The sequence below is a fragment of the Colletotrichum costaricense genome, assembly GCF_030867565.1.
Source record: "Colletotrichum costaricense strain IMI 309622 chromosome Unknown Scaffold_12.1, whole genome shotgun sequence".
NCBI classification, from domain to species: Eukaryota; Fungi; Ascomycota; class Sordariomycetes; order Glomerellales; family Glomerellaceae; genus Colletotrichum; species Colletotrichum costaricense.
The window spans coordinates 594,391-606,251 of NW_026848241.1; the positions used below are offsets into that span (position 1 = coordinate 594,391).

Consider the following 11,861-nt stretch of genomic DNA (forward strand, 5'->3'; position numbering starts at 1 on the left):
TCCCCATCACCCCCTCCCGCCTCACCGGACTGAAGAGAGCGCACCATTTCATCCTCTACAAGGACAAACGAGCAAGTGTCAACGGAAGCATCGACCAATTTTCTCGTCGTCGTCAAGGGACCTCGAAACATTGATTCATCGCGGGCCTCCGCTTCGCCCTGTTTTCACTCACGCACCTCCGCTTCCGCTCGGCACATCTAGGATCGGCTTCTCCGGGCTGGAAACTAACAATAATTGTCTTAATGGGGCCTCAATAGCAATTCGCGACAGCACGCAGGAGCTGGAGCTATGGAGTTGGAACGCGTCGAGGCGGTGATGCGTCGCTTAAGCATCAATCATGAGGCGGAGCCTCTCGCCGGAAAGGTCGTCAGCATCATCGTCGCCATGATATCGGCCTGTCTCCTTGCTAGTCTTTTTGGTCAGTGCTTTCATGACAAACTCGACGTCGAACGTAATGTGCTAACATCTCGACAGTGATGAGATGGACATCAGTGAAGGACTGGAAGGCATTACCGTGGACGATGTGGCGTAAGGAGCCCTCGCGATCATACGCCTTTGTCCATGAGGTTTACTAACTTTCAAAGTGGTTGTACTCATCTACTTCTTCTCCTTTCTGTTTGTATTCGGCACTTCAATCCTACAATTTGGATTCGGAGCCGATCTGAACTTCGACACTTGTTCCGCCGCGACACTTTTCTGTTTGGGGGCATATGTGTCTACCAAGGTAAGCTAGACTCATCGCAAATCTCAGTGATATCTTGGACTAACCACGGAATAAGTTGGTAAGAGCGTGTCAGTCGCGTGCACTAGAGCGGTATCTAACACGGTGAACAGTTCATCTACCTCTTCATGGTTGATAGGGCAGTAAGTGAATCTGTGCGACATATTTGACTCCTGTGACTTACATCAATGTGTAGCACATCATTAGACAAACGAGGAAAAGGCGCTTAAAGTCGAAACTCTATCTTTTCAACTCATTCGGCATGTTGGGTACGCTTCAAAGCTTCTATCACGCCTATTCTTTTTGAACTAATCTCTATGTTAGGCGTGTTCGTCCTGGTTGTTATCATGAACTTTATTTTGTATGCCTGGGTAACTCTAGAGACTCTCCTCCGGCTAACAGTCTCCCCAGCCGAATTACTCATTTCGAGAATGGCATCTGCATTATTGGGATGGAACAGCCAGTGTTGCTGCCACTCATCTCTTTCGACGCAGCTGTGAATGTGAGTATACGTTCACCTCGTGACACCCACCTTGATCTAATGTAGACCAGGTTTATCTCACAATTTTGTTTTTACTTCCTTTACTGAGTAAGCCACTAAAGACACAATTACGTTGTACGGTTGCTGACGCTGCTCAGGTCTACACTCCGTGAAGTACAATTTCTGGAAGCCATGGACATTGGACTGGCGTAATCGTCGTATCCCCAGAGCTCCACCCAATGTTCGGCTACGAAAACTCGTGATACGCACTTTCATTGGTTCTTGCTGCACTCTTGTTAGTAGTGTGACGTAAGTTCTTCACTGACGGTTTGACGAGAGCTAGCACTGACCAGGATTACAGAAATCTGAGTGTTCTCATGGCTTTGAATGGGGAGGTGGCATGGCTGTGCTTGCTATGCTGCAACACCGATAGTAAGTGTTCGCGCGGCGCCTCACGTAGACAAGTCTGACCAAGGCCTGTTAGTATTTTTCTCGGCCCTGGTCATCAACTGGATTACATCACCTAGCCAGGAGTCAACCTTACGAACCCTGACACGACCATCGCGCGGCATATCCACACTAAGGGATGATGCCGTTACTATTCCGCTTGATCCCGACGGCAACAGCACGAGCACGAGAAAGAGTTGGGAGCAGAGGCGATCAAAAACACCGACAACAATCGGCCTCGAAACAGCAGAAGCACCTGATGACGCCGATACAGAACTAGGCGAGCGCTGCGTGCGAGACGACGACGAAGCTGACGCAGATCAGGCATTTGAGAGGGAAGGGAGGCACTTGGGCGATGAAGACGATATTGAAATAAGTGCCGCCGAATTACGAGGTGCCCAGGCATGAGCAGCGAACTGGGCGTTGAGATCACGACGAAATTTACGAAAAGTTCACGTCCTGTCTTTTGATTCAAATACCGACAACTGGCGATAGGATAGAAAGGAGTTGGGTACACGTACGAAGGCGGAATGGGAATCGGTGCCATTGCGATATGGTATCACGGGCACACTTTTGGCGCGACTTTGGCATATCGCCCTATTATACGTACGAATTTTTGATGATGGCGATCTCATCAAAACTGAGAGACTTTTCAACATGGGACAGTCAAAATAATCTGATGAGAATATGATGCTAGAGTTTCTGAATGGCGACTCACACACGTAATACTTCATAGGTCTTAATCAGTGGCAATATGATGACATCAGGGCAAATTCGGCAAGCCGTGTACCAGAGACATCAGAAAGACGGTATTAAGTAGTTGGGGCATATGTGTAGATATGGGAATCTGATAAGCAGGTTCTTCGTGAGTGATATTGCAACAGATGAACATCAATGCCTTGGAGATAGGAATATTTTATCTCAAGTACATAGCCGGGTTTGTGGGGGTAGGCCCCCAGATGTAGGTTTGCATCAGGATGACGAACAGTGTGTTCCAACCGGATCCAAGACGGGAATAGAGATTTCGATAAATCTATTTCATTCTGCTGCACTTCAATCAGACGAATCGTGAGTCAGATACCAATGGCTACAATCTTATTGGCATTGTCATTGGTCGCGCACAATTGAATTCGTCCTTCTAAGTTGAGCTTCAACCTAGGTCAATGATGCGATACCTACACTCCATCAACCCACTCAACGACTCTAGAATATCCCATGGACCATCACCCGCAAAATTCAGCTTATTCTGCCACATCACGGACTCACCTTCTTCAGGGTCTCGCTTGTGCCGGAACCGTCACAGCACGCACCCAGTTGTCTCTGTCAAGTGCCGAATTTGCACGCTTTCTGTGCCTCTGCATAAATCAGCATGCTGTGTGTCAAAAATAGCTTTCAGTAACGTAGTTATGACGAACCGGCGAAAGCGAGGAGTGACACGAGTGCGAGCAGGGTCTCGGTGAGTTGCATTTCAGACGGCTGATAGGTGGAATTACTACCCTTAGAGTTTGAAAGAATATTACGTCAAGCTTCTCGGGTTTTGCTGTGGTTCGATGTGCCAGGATCCTCGAAAGCTTAATGAGAACAGAAGTTGTAGAACCGGGAAGAAATTGTCATCAAAGGACGACTTGCGGGTTTTGTGACTTTATATCCGAACAACATCCATACGCGCTATGCGGAACATCTCCAAGGATTCTTGACCGGTCGAGTTCATCTGTCTCAGAAAATGTTTCGCGTGGGCTTCTCTCAATACTGCGATCAGACTCACAACAGTGCAGACGAGAGGTGCTTTGAAGCGCGTGGCTGTGACAATCAAACGCCGAAAGGTGAAGACTCCACGTGAGCTCCGACGTATCTCCATGTGGCCTTGAGCAATCCGCGCGGTAGCGAAGCAAATACCCGGGGTACCCCAAGTTTTCGCATTGCGTTCGGAGCTGTAGGCCGAACTACTCAGACGTCATGTTACGAACAAGGCAGGGTTTGCTAGCTTGCGACTAAGGTAATGGCATGGGATATATACCTAGTAGGGCAAGGCAAGAAATTGGCGTTCGACCACGTATAGTCATGAGAAGAGTAGATTGCAATATTTCTTTGTAACATTTTGACACCTGTCTCATCTTTGCCTCTTTCTTTGGTGACTGTACTGAGCCATGGGAATTATATTTGTTGTATCCCCATGAATCACATCACTCCGAGTCTGCAACATGTTTCATAGCGTGAGAACTTCCTTGAATCTCTCGGGGCATGTACATTAGACAGCTAAGTGGGAGTGGTCATGTATTCTTTCACCTTGGCAACTAGCAGTTGGAACCGTCATTACCACGGAGCGTCTGACGCGCGTAGATGAGGCCGATGCTAATATTAACAAAAAGACTGGGATGTAGTAAGAGTGAGAATAAGGTGACCGTTATCTTTCAGGCTAATGGCCTCCGTGGTGTCTTCTGTTGAGGCAGAATCCGAAGCCATGGGGGGAGAATGTGTGCAAGTAGGTTTCGAGAGCGCAAGCGGACAAAATCGCTTTTAACAAAAGTGTGGAATAACCAGATAAGCGACGTCCAAACTATAGAAGAACTGAACAAATCTTAGAGGAAACACACTATCACTGCAATATTCAACCCTGTCAAATTCCTAGATAGTTCATTTCGGAGACGTCGCGATTAATTGACCAGACCTCTGCTGAACTTGGTATTTTGATTGGATCGATAAGAAAGAAGTACACCGACAGCCAGGGTTCCGGGATCCCTGTCACCCCACGAAGACTTGGTATTAGCTGATGATCATCCCTTTTGGGCCCCTCATACAAAGTATATACTATGGAACCACTACAGTCGCAATTCCCTCGCCCAACTCCTCCTTGACATTCCTTACTTCCACAAACTCTGTGTGAAGAGATGTGCCACCGTCAGGCTTATCACGTCTGAAGAACCCAACCACTCTTCCACGCACAACGTGCCCGTTCATATTTCTTTCTTCAGTCTTGGGCTCCGTCCAGATATCCGCCACCCTCTTTTCGTTTGGCGGCAGAGGCGCGGAAGGTGAGACCGGGACCGTAGGTCGTCCGGCAGGGTCCAGCGAAATGCCGTGTTCGAGCTCAATGACCCTCCGCGCCACGGCAACTAGCGTCGCCATCTCCCACAGATTCTCTCGCGGGAGCCCGAGGATGGGCATCAGCCGGAGTAATTCCAGCCGTGTCTCCAGATGACGACATGTCGTCGTAAAAAAGAACAACATTGGCGTGTACCCCGTTTCGAACATGAACTTGGACGTTTTGGCATGGACACCTTCCAGCTTCGAGTGTTCTGATATTTGAACGACCATTTCGGCGAGATTCTTTGCTAGTTGGCTGTAATTTGGCACGTACTTGTCGTAACCAGTCAAATTGTTAGTAAACGCCATATTCAGCCAAATACGGCAGCACTCGTATCGAGTGGAGAGGAAACCGCGCAGCATGTTTGGCACGTAGTCTGGTTTTTCCTCGAAAGCCTTAGTTGTGGGCGAGGACGTGTATTTGCTTTGGTTGTTCAGCTGGGTGAAGAGAATGCTCCACCGGTCGAGCATACTATTGACGTATTCTTGCCGCGCTAGTAATTTCGGGGGAACGCCATTTCCCGTTGGCGACAGGGAACGAAAAGGATATCCTTGCTTCATGAGCTGGAGAGTTTGGCAGTAGAGATCGTCAATCATCAACTGGGCGTCTTGGAATGAGGAAAAGCTTGGGGGCATAGGATGTTCCAGTCCGCTCAGGTCCGGGAAGTCGGCCTTTTCGCCGCTGAAGAAGAATGAGTACTCTGTGAGGCGTCGGAAAAGTGGGAGAAGATGCTCCTTGGTCCAGGGAAACTCGCTGTGGGTATTTCGAAGGAGCGCGACCCCATGCTTGCAGTGCTTAATGGCGGCTTCGCGCCCAGACTGCAGAAATTCGATGCAGATGAACAGGAGGCAGACAAGCAGGACCGTGGGGTGCTTGTCCTGCGTCTTCATGCCAATCAGCTCTCTCATGGCCGCATTGTAGTGGCGCACAGCAAAGCTGTAGTCCCGCGGGGCAACGATCTCGTCAGTCCCGGTGTGGAACTGCTCATAGAGGTCGCTGATGGCTAGGATGGAGTGCGTTACCGCCGGCTCAAATGTGCTGAACTGCATGACTATGTGCGTCCAGAAGTAAGGATCCACGGCCCCTGAGAGGAGCGGCCCCACGGCTTCAGCAAAGTATTGCAGAGCGCGGTTGTCGCTTGGAGAACTGACTCCCGGAGAGGCGTGACTTGGCTGGACCGTCAGGACCACAGACGGACCCGAACCCGGGGAGCTGGATGAGACATCTGTCAAGTCGGCGACGTGTGGGTAGCCATCGCATTTGCGGCCAGTCGCGGTACAACGCTTGCAGGATGGTCTGCTCTCATCGCACTTGATTTTACGTACTCTAGCGAGCGTTAGACGACGCGCCAACTCATCTTGAAAACCTTACTCTCGGGCTCGTCTCCCGCGACCCAATTGGACGGCAATAGATGGAACTTACTTGCAGGTTAAACATCCCGTCCTAACCTTTCGGCTACCTTTCCGAGCCATAGTTCCGCTAGAAACACAAGACAACCGGTACGAATATCCGTAAAGGCTCGAGCCAGCCTTGTTGTCAGTCTGTTGGTCTCAAGTCCGAACCAGCCACTGACGTGGTGCGCGTGCCGGTCAGGGGCAAATGACCGTTGGACGCCCTCGGTGAGCGGGCAGCCTGATGAGAAAGAACTTTGGGAGTCCGAGGGCGAGGTGCAGGAATGCGAGCGGAGACAGCCCGAGATAATATCTGTGCCCACCAACCTCGGAAGACAAATTGTGGGATACACCAGGGCGAAACCGAACCCACCAATGTGAGCGTGAGATTCCCAAAGAATCCCTGCCGTAAGCATGGGGTAGGATTGAAAGCCCCGCCTGGGACGCGGTGTAGCTGATTGTCTAACCCAATTTGGGCCTAACCGTCTTCACAAACAGGCTGCAAACGTTTAGGCAACGATTCAAAAGAAAATTGTCTTGGTGTGACGGTTCATCGTCGAAGCATTGATGACGGGTGTAGCCGCAGCTTGCTCTAGCTCATCGGGAAGGTCATGGTGCTAATTGATTGGATCATTTGGTGGGAACACGCAGATTTGTTCCTGACTTGTTGAATGGATACAGGCATCGGGGTTTAGATCTTGTTTCGTTGGAGGGGCACTGCTTACCTTTGTCGTGATAATTGAGGGGAAATGTGAACGGTTGTGTAACAGGCTTTCGGAAGTGAGAGGTGGCATCACGATCCGACTAAATGAAGACTATGAAATCTGTTAACGAAATCTCTATAGCTCCATGTCAGCTACATGGCCCATAGAAATATCCCACATAGTTGGTCTTCCATGCGTCGCTTCTCTCCATGCATCCGTCGATCTGACTCGACCTGCGTACGCCGCCAAGATTCCGGGTACCAGATCTTGCCTCCCGCAATCTTGAAGACGGGTAATTAGCGGGACCAAGTGAGCATCTAGGATAGTCGGGCCAACAGCTTGGCCGAAAAGCCATACGTCTCCCTCGTGATAAGTGTCGCTAATCTCACCAAAGACCTCCAATACTTTGGACTCTGCTAAGACTACTTGAACGGCTTCTAGCGCACTTTCCATGTGTTTCTTGTGGCTGCACTGTTCGTTAGCTTTCTGATCACACATGCAAGTGCTGCAGATTGATTGCGCGAACCTACAATTCGGCTTTGAATTGCAATGCACTCCGGTAGTCCTCGGGGATTTTACCAACTGAGCTCAGTTGCTCGGCAGCAATATTGGGAACTCCGTATTCGCGGGCTTCCTTATCAGGTACAGAGAGGGAAAGGGCTTGGATGTCGTGCATCTTGGCCAGACGTAATCTGATTTGCGCTTCGTGTTCTCGCGGCAAGAGATGGGGATAACGTTGGCACAGCCAGTAGGAGATTTCCAGAGAACTTGTCAATGGTCTGTCGAGACTTTCCCCTGTCAGAGTTGGAACCTCATAAGAGTTGTTATTGTCAGAACATTTGCTTCTGCTGGAGGTGCAAAGAAAGACTACAGCTAATCAGGCTGAGAAAGCGATGGGTTCCTCACTTGGCCCTTCGGATTGACTGTCAAAAGATAGTCTGCAGAGAGATTCTGATTTCGGTGTAGATTGACCAGCGCGAGTTGCATGTCCAACTTCAGCTTCCCCGAACCTCTGTGCCCAAATGCACACGTGAGTCTAGTCATGATGGAGTACAAAGAAAAGGGGAAAATATGAAGAGTGAATTCTGATCGGTTATCAGCCACAGCCGCGGCTTCCTCAGTGGTCGACATCATGCTAGTAGGATGCGATTGGAGCAGAATTCCAACCTCCATTTGATAGATGGAGGATCAACAAGCCGTATATAGATGTTTGAGCATGCAATCTTCGGCAATTCTAAATCGGGCTGTAGGCAACTGTCTGACATGCATACTCTAAGCGGGGTAGCGATATCTCAACATCCGATGATTGGTGATGGGTGACGGAATGCATCCAGACTTCACATCACTCCTATTGGATCCGGATTCGCGATGCGCTTTCCGAGCAGACGACAAGTAACAAATAGATAGACACTGAGAAGTTTAATTGTATTTTGGTAATCAGCTTTCTAGACCTTGAGAGCCTTTGTGATATTAGAGCCTGGTTTCAAGGGCTGGTTTACTTTCGGACTTGCGTGCCCGACATCATCAGGTATTTTGGCATCAATGGTAAATTCTTCCATTAGGGTTCAAAGTTGCCACAGGGACATAAATGAGGCAGAGTGTCCTGATTTTCAGGGTTGATTCACAGAAGACACCTCAATCTCATACTTCCTGCTAACCCCTGACTGATTTGAAATGAATCACAATCTGAAGCCACGCCGTTGAACTGACAAAGAATCGAGAGAGGTAACGAGGAGTTTCTATCGGGGCCAAGCTCCAAGCAAGTTCGTTGGAACTAAGACACGCATCAACGGGGAATAGGGACGGGTCCGCGCGCAACGGTTGTTGAGAACTAGACCACTTTAGTATTTGCGCCCAGCAGGTGCCATCTTCACGCATTTGGAAAATTCGAAATTGTTGTGGTAGTGACGTCGACCATTTCAGGACGCCTATAAGAAAGCCAGACGAGGCGCAAAGTCACATCAAAACTTTACTCGACTACAGCTTCCAAGACCAACTTCACAACCCAATTCCGGCTGCCCGAATGGAAAAGCAGCATCACCAACGATGGCAGCATCAACAACGAACGAGATTAAGCCAGTCGGCTCGAGTCCCGGCTCTGCATCGGCTTATGATAGTAATTCGATGACACCCCTCGCATACGATCTCGTCAATACGCCAGAGGGTATTTCTATCTTGGTCGACTATCTCAGCGGACTGCCCAATGACGCGGTCCCATCGCATTATGTTGATCTCGAAGGCGACAACCTCAGTAGGCATGGCATCATATCCATCCTCCAGCTATATGTGGCTCCGAAACAACACACATACCTCCTCGATATCCATGCTCTCGGTGACAAAGCTTTCTTGACTCCGGGCGAGAGATCAGGCAAAACAATCAAGGGGTTCTTGGAGGACCCCAACGTAAAGAAGGTCTTCTTCGATGTTAGAAACGACTCAGATGCTCTGTTCCACCACTTCAGGATTGATCTGGACGGGATACAAGATCTTCAGCTTATGGAGTTCGCCTCACGTTACAACAAGGCAGGATTTCTCAGCGGATTAGCAAAATGCATAGAGAGGAATGCCCCATTGACGCCCGAAGAAATCTTCGCCTGGAGAGCTGTCAAAGTGTTGGGACACAATCTGTTCAACCCACAGTCGGGCGGAAGTTATGCTGTCTTCAACCAGCGACCTTTATCTCCGGACATTCTTCGCTACTGCATCCAGGATGTCAAATACCTGCCTCGTCTCTAGGCTGTGTACGATCAAAGGCTAGGAATGGATTAGAAGCACGCCGTAGAGAGGGAAACGAAGAACAGAATCCTGAAATCTCATGCATCTGACTATAATGGCCAGGGCAGGCATATGACGGAGCCACCTGCTGATTGTGTTAGTATACACGTAGGCAGGTCAGACCTTTCGGTCGCAACTAGGTCAATAGGTCAGTATAGGTCTATTACGTATATATAGGAGGGGAAGATCGTGGGCAGGGCCCGCGATCCCTCTATAAGTATAAGTAAGTAAAAGGGTCCGTCTACACGGGCCCAGACTACCTACTTACCCCCCTACCTAACTACTTAATAAGGTCCCTTTTTTACCTCGTAATTTAATATTAATAATCTTTTATTTTTATAATAAAAAAGGGTAGAATAGGGGCTAGGTCCCCCGCTAATAAGAACTAGTAATAAAATCCGTTATTAATCCCTTATTTAGAAATACCTAAAGCTATATACTAAAATTTTAATATAGTTTTTATTATAATTATTTATATAGAAATTTTATTATCCCCTTTTTTTAATTACTTCTTAATCCTTTAATATATATAATTTATATATCTAAACTCCTTAAAAATTATTAAATTTAGTATAGTTAAAAAAGAGCTTTTTATTAGTCTAATTACGCCCTAAATACGTACGTTTCTCTTTAAACTAAAGCCTAAGAGGTATATACGTTTACTAAATAACTTATTATTAAAAACGTATAGGGTATAAAGGACTCTCGCAGTATAGTACTTTAAAAGAACTACTAATACTTATAAAAATAATATAAAATACCTCCTTTAATTAGGTTAATACGGCCTTAATTAACGGAGTTATAATTAAAAAAAAAAGATAGTATTAGCTAAATTAAAAAAGTAAACTTCTTAATTATCTTATATTATTATATTTAAAAGTAAATTATTAAAAAAGCTCTAGTTCGATCTTAAAAAATGTATATATAATTAAAATAAAAATCCGCGCTATTAAACTCGCTATTTCTAATTAGGGCCCTTTTTTTTATATCTTATTCTAATTAACCCTCCCGTAAATACTTATATTTAATTAGTTTTAAAAAAAAACTACTAGGACTAATTACCCTACTCTATTCTAATCGTTCTCTAATTTCTTTTTCTTTAATTTTTTATAAAAAAAAATTATTTTAAATTAATCCTAATTACTATATATAGTTAATTATATTAAGCCCTTTATTTACCTTTTTTTTTTATAACTGCCTTTTTTACCTTTTTTACTTTCTTTACTAACTTTACTTAGTTCTTATTCTATTCCTCTTTAGTAATCTCCTAATCCTAACCTTTATTACCCCAGTTCTTTTTAGCTTTTTTTATTAATAGTAATATTTAAAAAATATAAGCTAAAGTTATATATATAGTTTTTATAATTAGGTCGTTATATTAATTAACTTATTATTCTCTTATACTCTTATTAATATCGGCTTTACTTTTATATATATTATAATATTATAAGAGGTTTTAATAAAACTTAGCTAGCTCTTAATATTAACGTTTACTATTCTCTTATATAGCCCGATTATACTTAAAGAGCGTATATTTAATAACTTCTTATTTTAACTAAACTCTTAATACTTTAATTAGAGTTTTTATAATAAGGCTATTCTTATCCCTAATTAAAATATTTAAAAAACTACTTTCTTAATTACTTAGGCTAGTTTTACTAAGAACCGGGCTAAGGTATAATAATAATTTAAATAGTAATATATTTAATAAGGATTATATAACTTAATAAGTTTTAGGGATATTAATTAAGTATATAAATTAATTATTAATAATAGTATTTAAATACTAGTTAGTAACCTTTGTTAGTTTAATTACTCATAAAGTCTAATTAAGGTCGCTACTTATTAAAAATCCCTAAGTATTTTTTAGTATTTTTAAAAATTAAAATAATAAGGGTAACTCTTTAAGAGTAATAAGCCCTTATTTAAAGCTTTTAATTATTCCTTTTTATTTTTTAAAATATATAAAATCGATTAGAATATAATAATTATAATTGCGGGGGTTATAAATTCTTAGATCCTAGTTAGTAAATTTAAAACTAAATAAATAAGAACCGGATTTTTAAGGGATTAATACTTTAAGGGCGTTAGTTATAACGTAATTAAAATTATCTAAGTTAGTATAGGGCCTACTCTTAAAATCCCGATTATATATTACTTTTTTAAAAAACCTATTTAAGGGAGGTCTTATTATATTAAAAAAGTAATTACTATTATATTAAAACTCGTAACTAATTTATTAAATCTAAGCTATATA

At 44.7% G+C, this 11,861-nt stretch overlaps 4 protein-coding genes across 4 annotated transcripts; 2 read left to right on the top strand and 2 right to left on the bottom strand.

Moving 5' to 3' along the window:
- Positions 1–288: 288 nt before the first annotated feature.
- On the top strand, positions 289–2,057 carry CCOS01_11159 (uncharacterized protein; the record flags this gene model as incomplete). Its single annotated transcript, XM_060459312.1, has 11 exons — positions 289–418; positions 475–528; positions 585–724; positions 835–864; positions 918–990; positions 1,046–1,082; positions 1,133–1,223; positions 1,274–1,310; positions 1,361–1,511; positions 1,564–1,634; positions 1,687–2,057. The coding sequence occupies 11 exons, from the start codon at positions 289–291 to the stop codon at positions 2,055–2,057; spliced, it is 1,185 nt and encodes a 394-aa protein (XP_060310044.1).
- Positions 2,058–4,457: 2,400 nt separating this feature from the next.
- Positions 4,458–6,171, bottom strand: CCOS01_11160 (uncharacterized protein; the record flags this gene model as incomplete). The annotated part of the gene is made up of 2 exons (XM_060459313.1): positions 4,458–6,044; positions 6,157–6,171. The coding sequence occupies 2 exons, from the start codon at positions 6,169–6,171 to the stop codon at positions 4,458–4,460; spliced, it is 1,602 nt and encodes a 533-aa protein (XP_060310045.1).
- Positions 6,172–6,964: 793 nt separating this feature from the next.
- Positions 6,965–7,505, bottom strand: CCOS01_11161 (uncharacterized protein; the record flags this gene model as incomplete). Its single annotated transcript, XM_060459314.1, has 2 exons — positions 6,965–7,295; positions 7,360–7,505. The coding sequence occupies 2 exons, from the start codon at positions 7,503–7,505 to the stop codon at positions 6,965–6,967; spliced, it is 477 nt and encodes a 158-aa protein (XP_060310046.1).
- A 1,370-nt stretch (positions 7,506–8,875) lies between these two features.
- On the top strand, positions 8,876–9,565 carry CCOS01_11162 (3'-5' exonuclease; the record flags this gene model as incomplete). The annotated part of the gene is made up of 1 exon (XM_060459315.1): positions 8,876–9,565. One exon carries the CDS (start codon positions 8,876–8,878, stop codon positions 9,563–9,565), a length of 690 nt encoding a protein of 229 aa, XP_060310047.1.
- Positions 9,566–11,861: the final 2,296 nt, after the last annotated feature.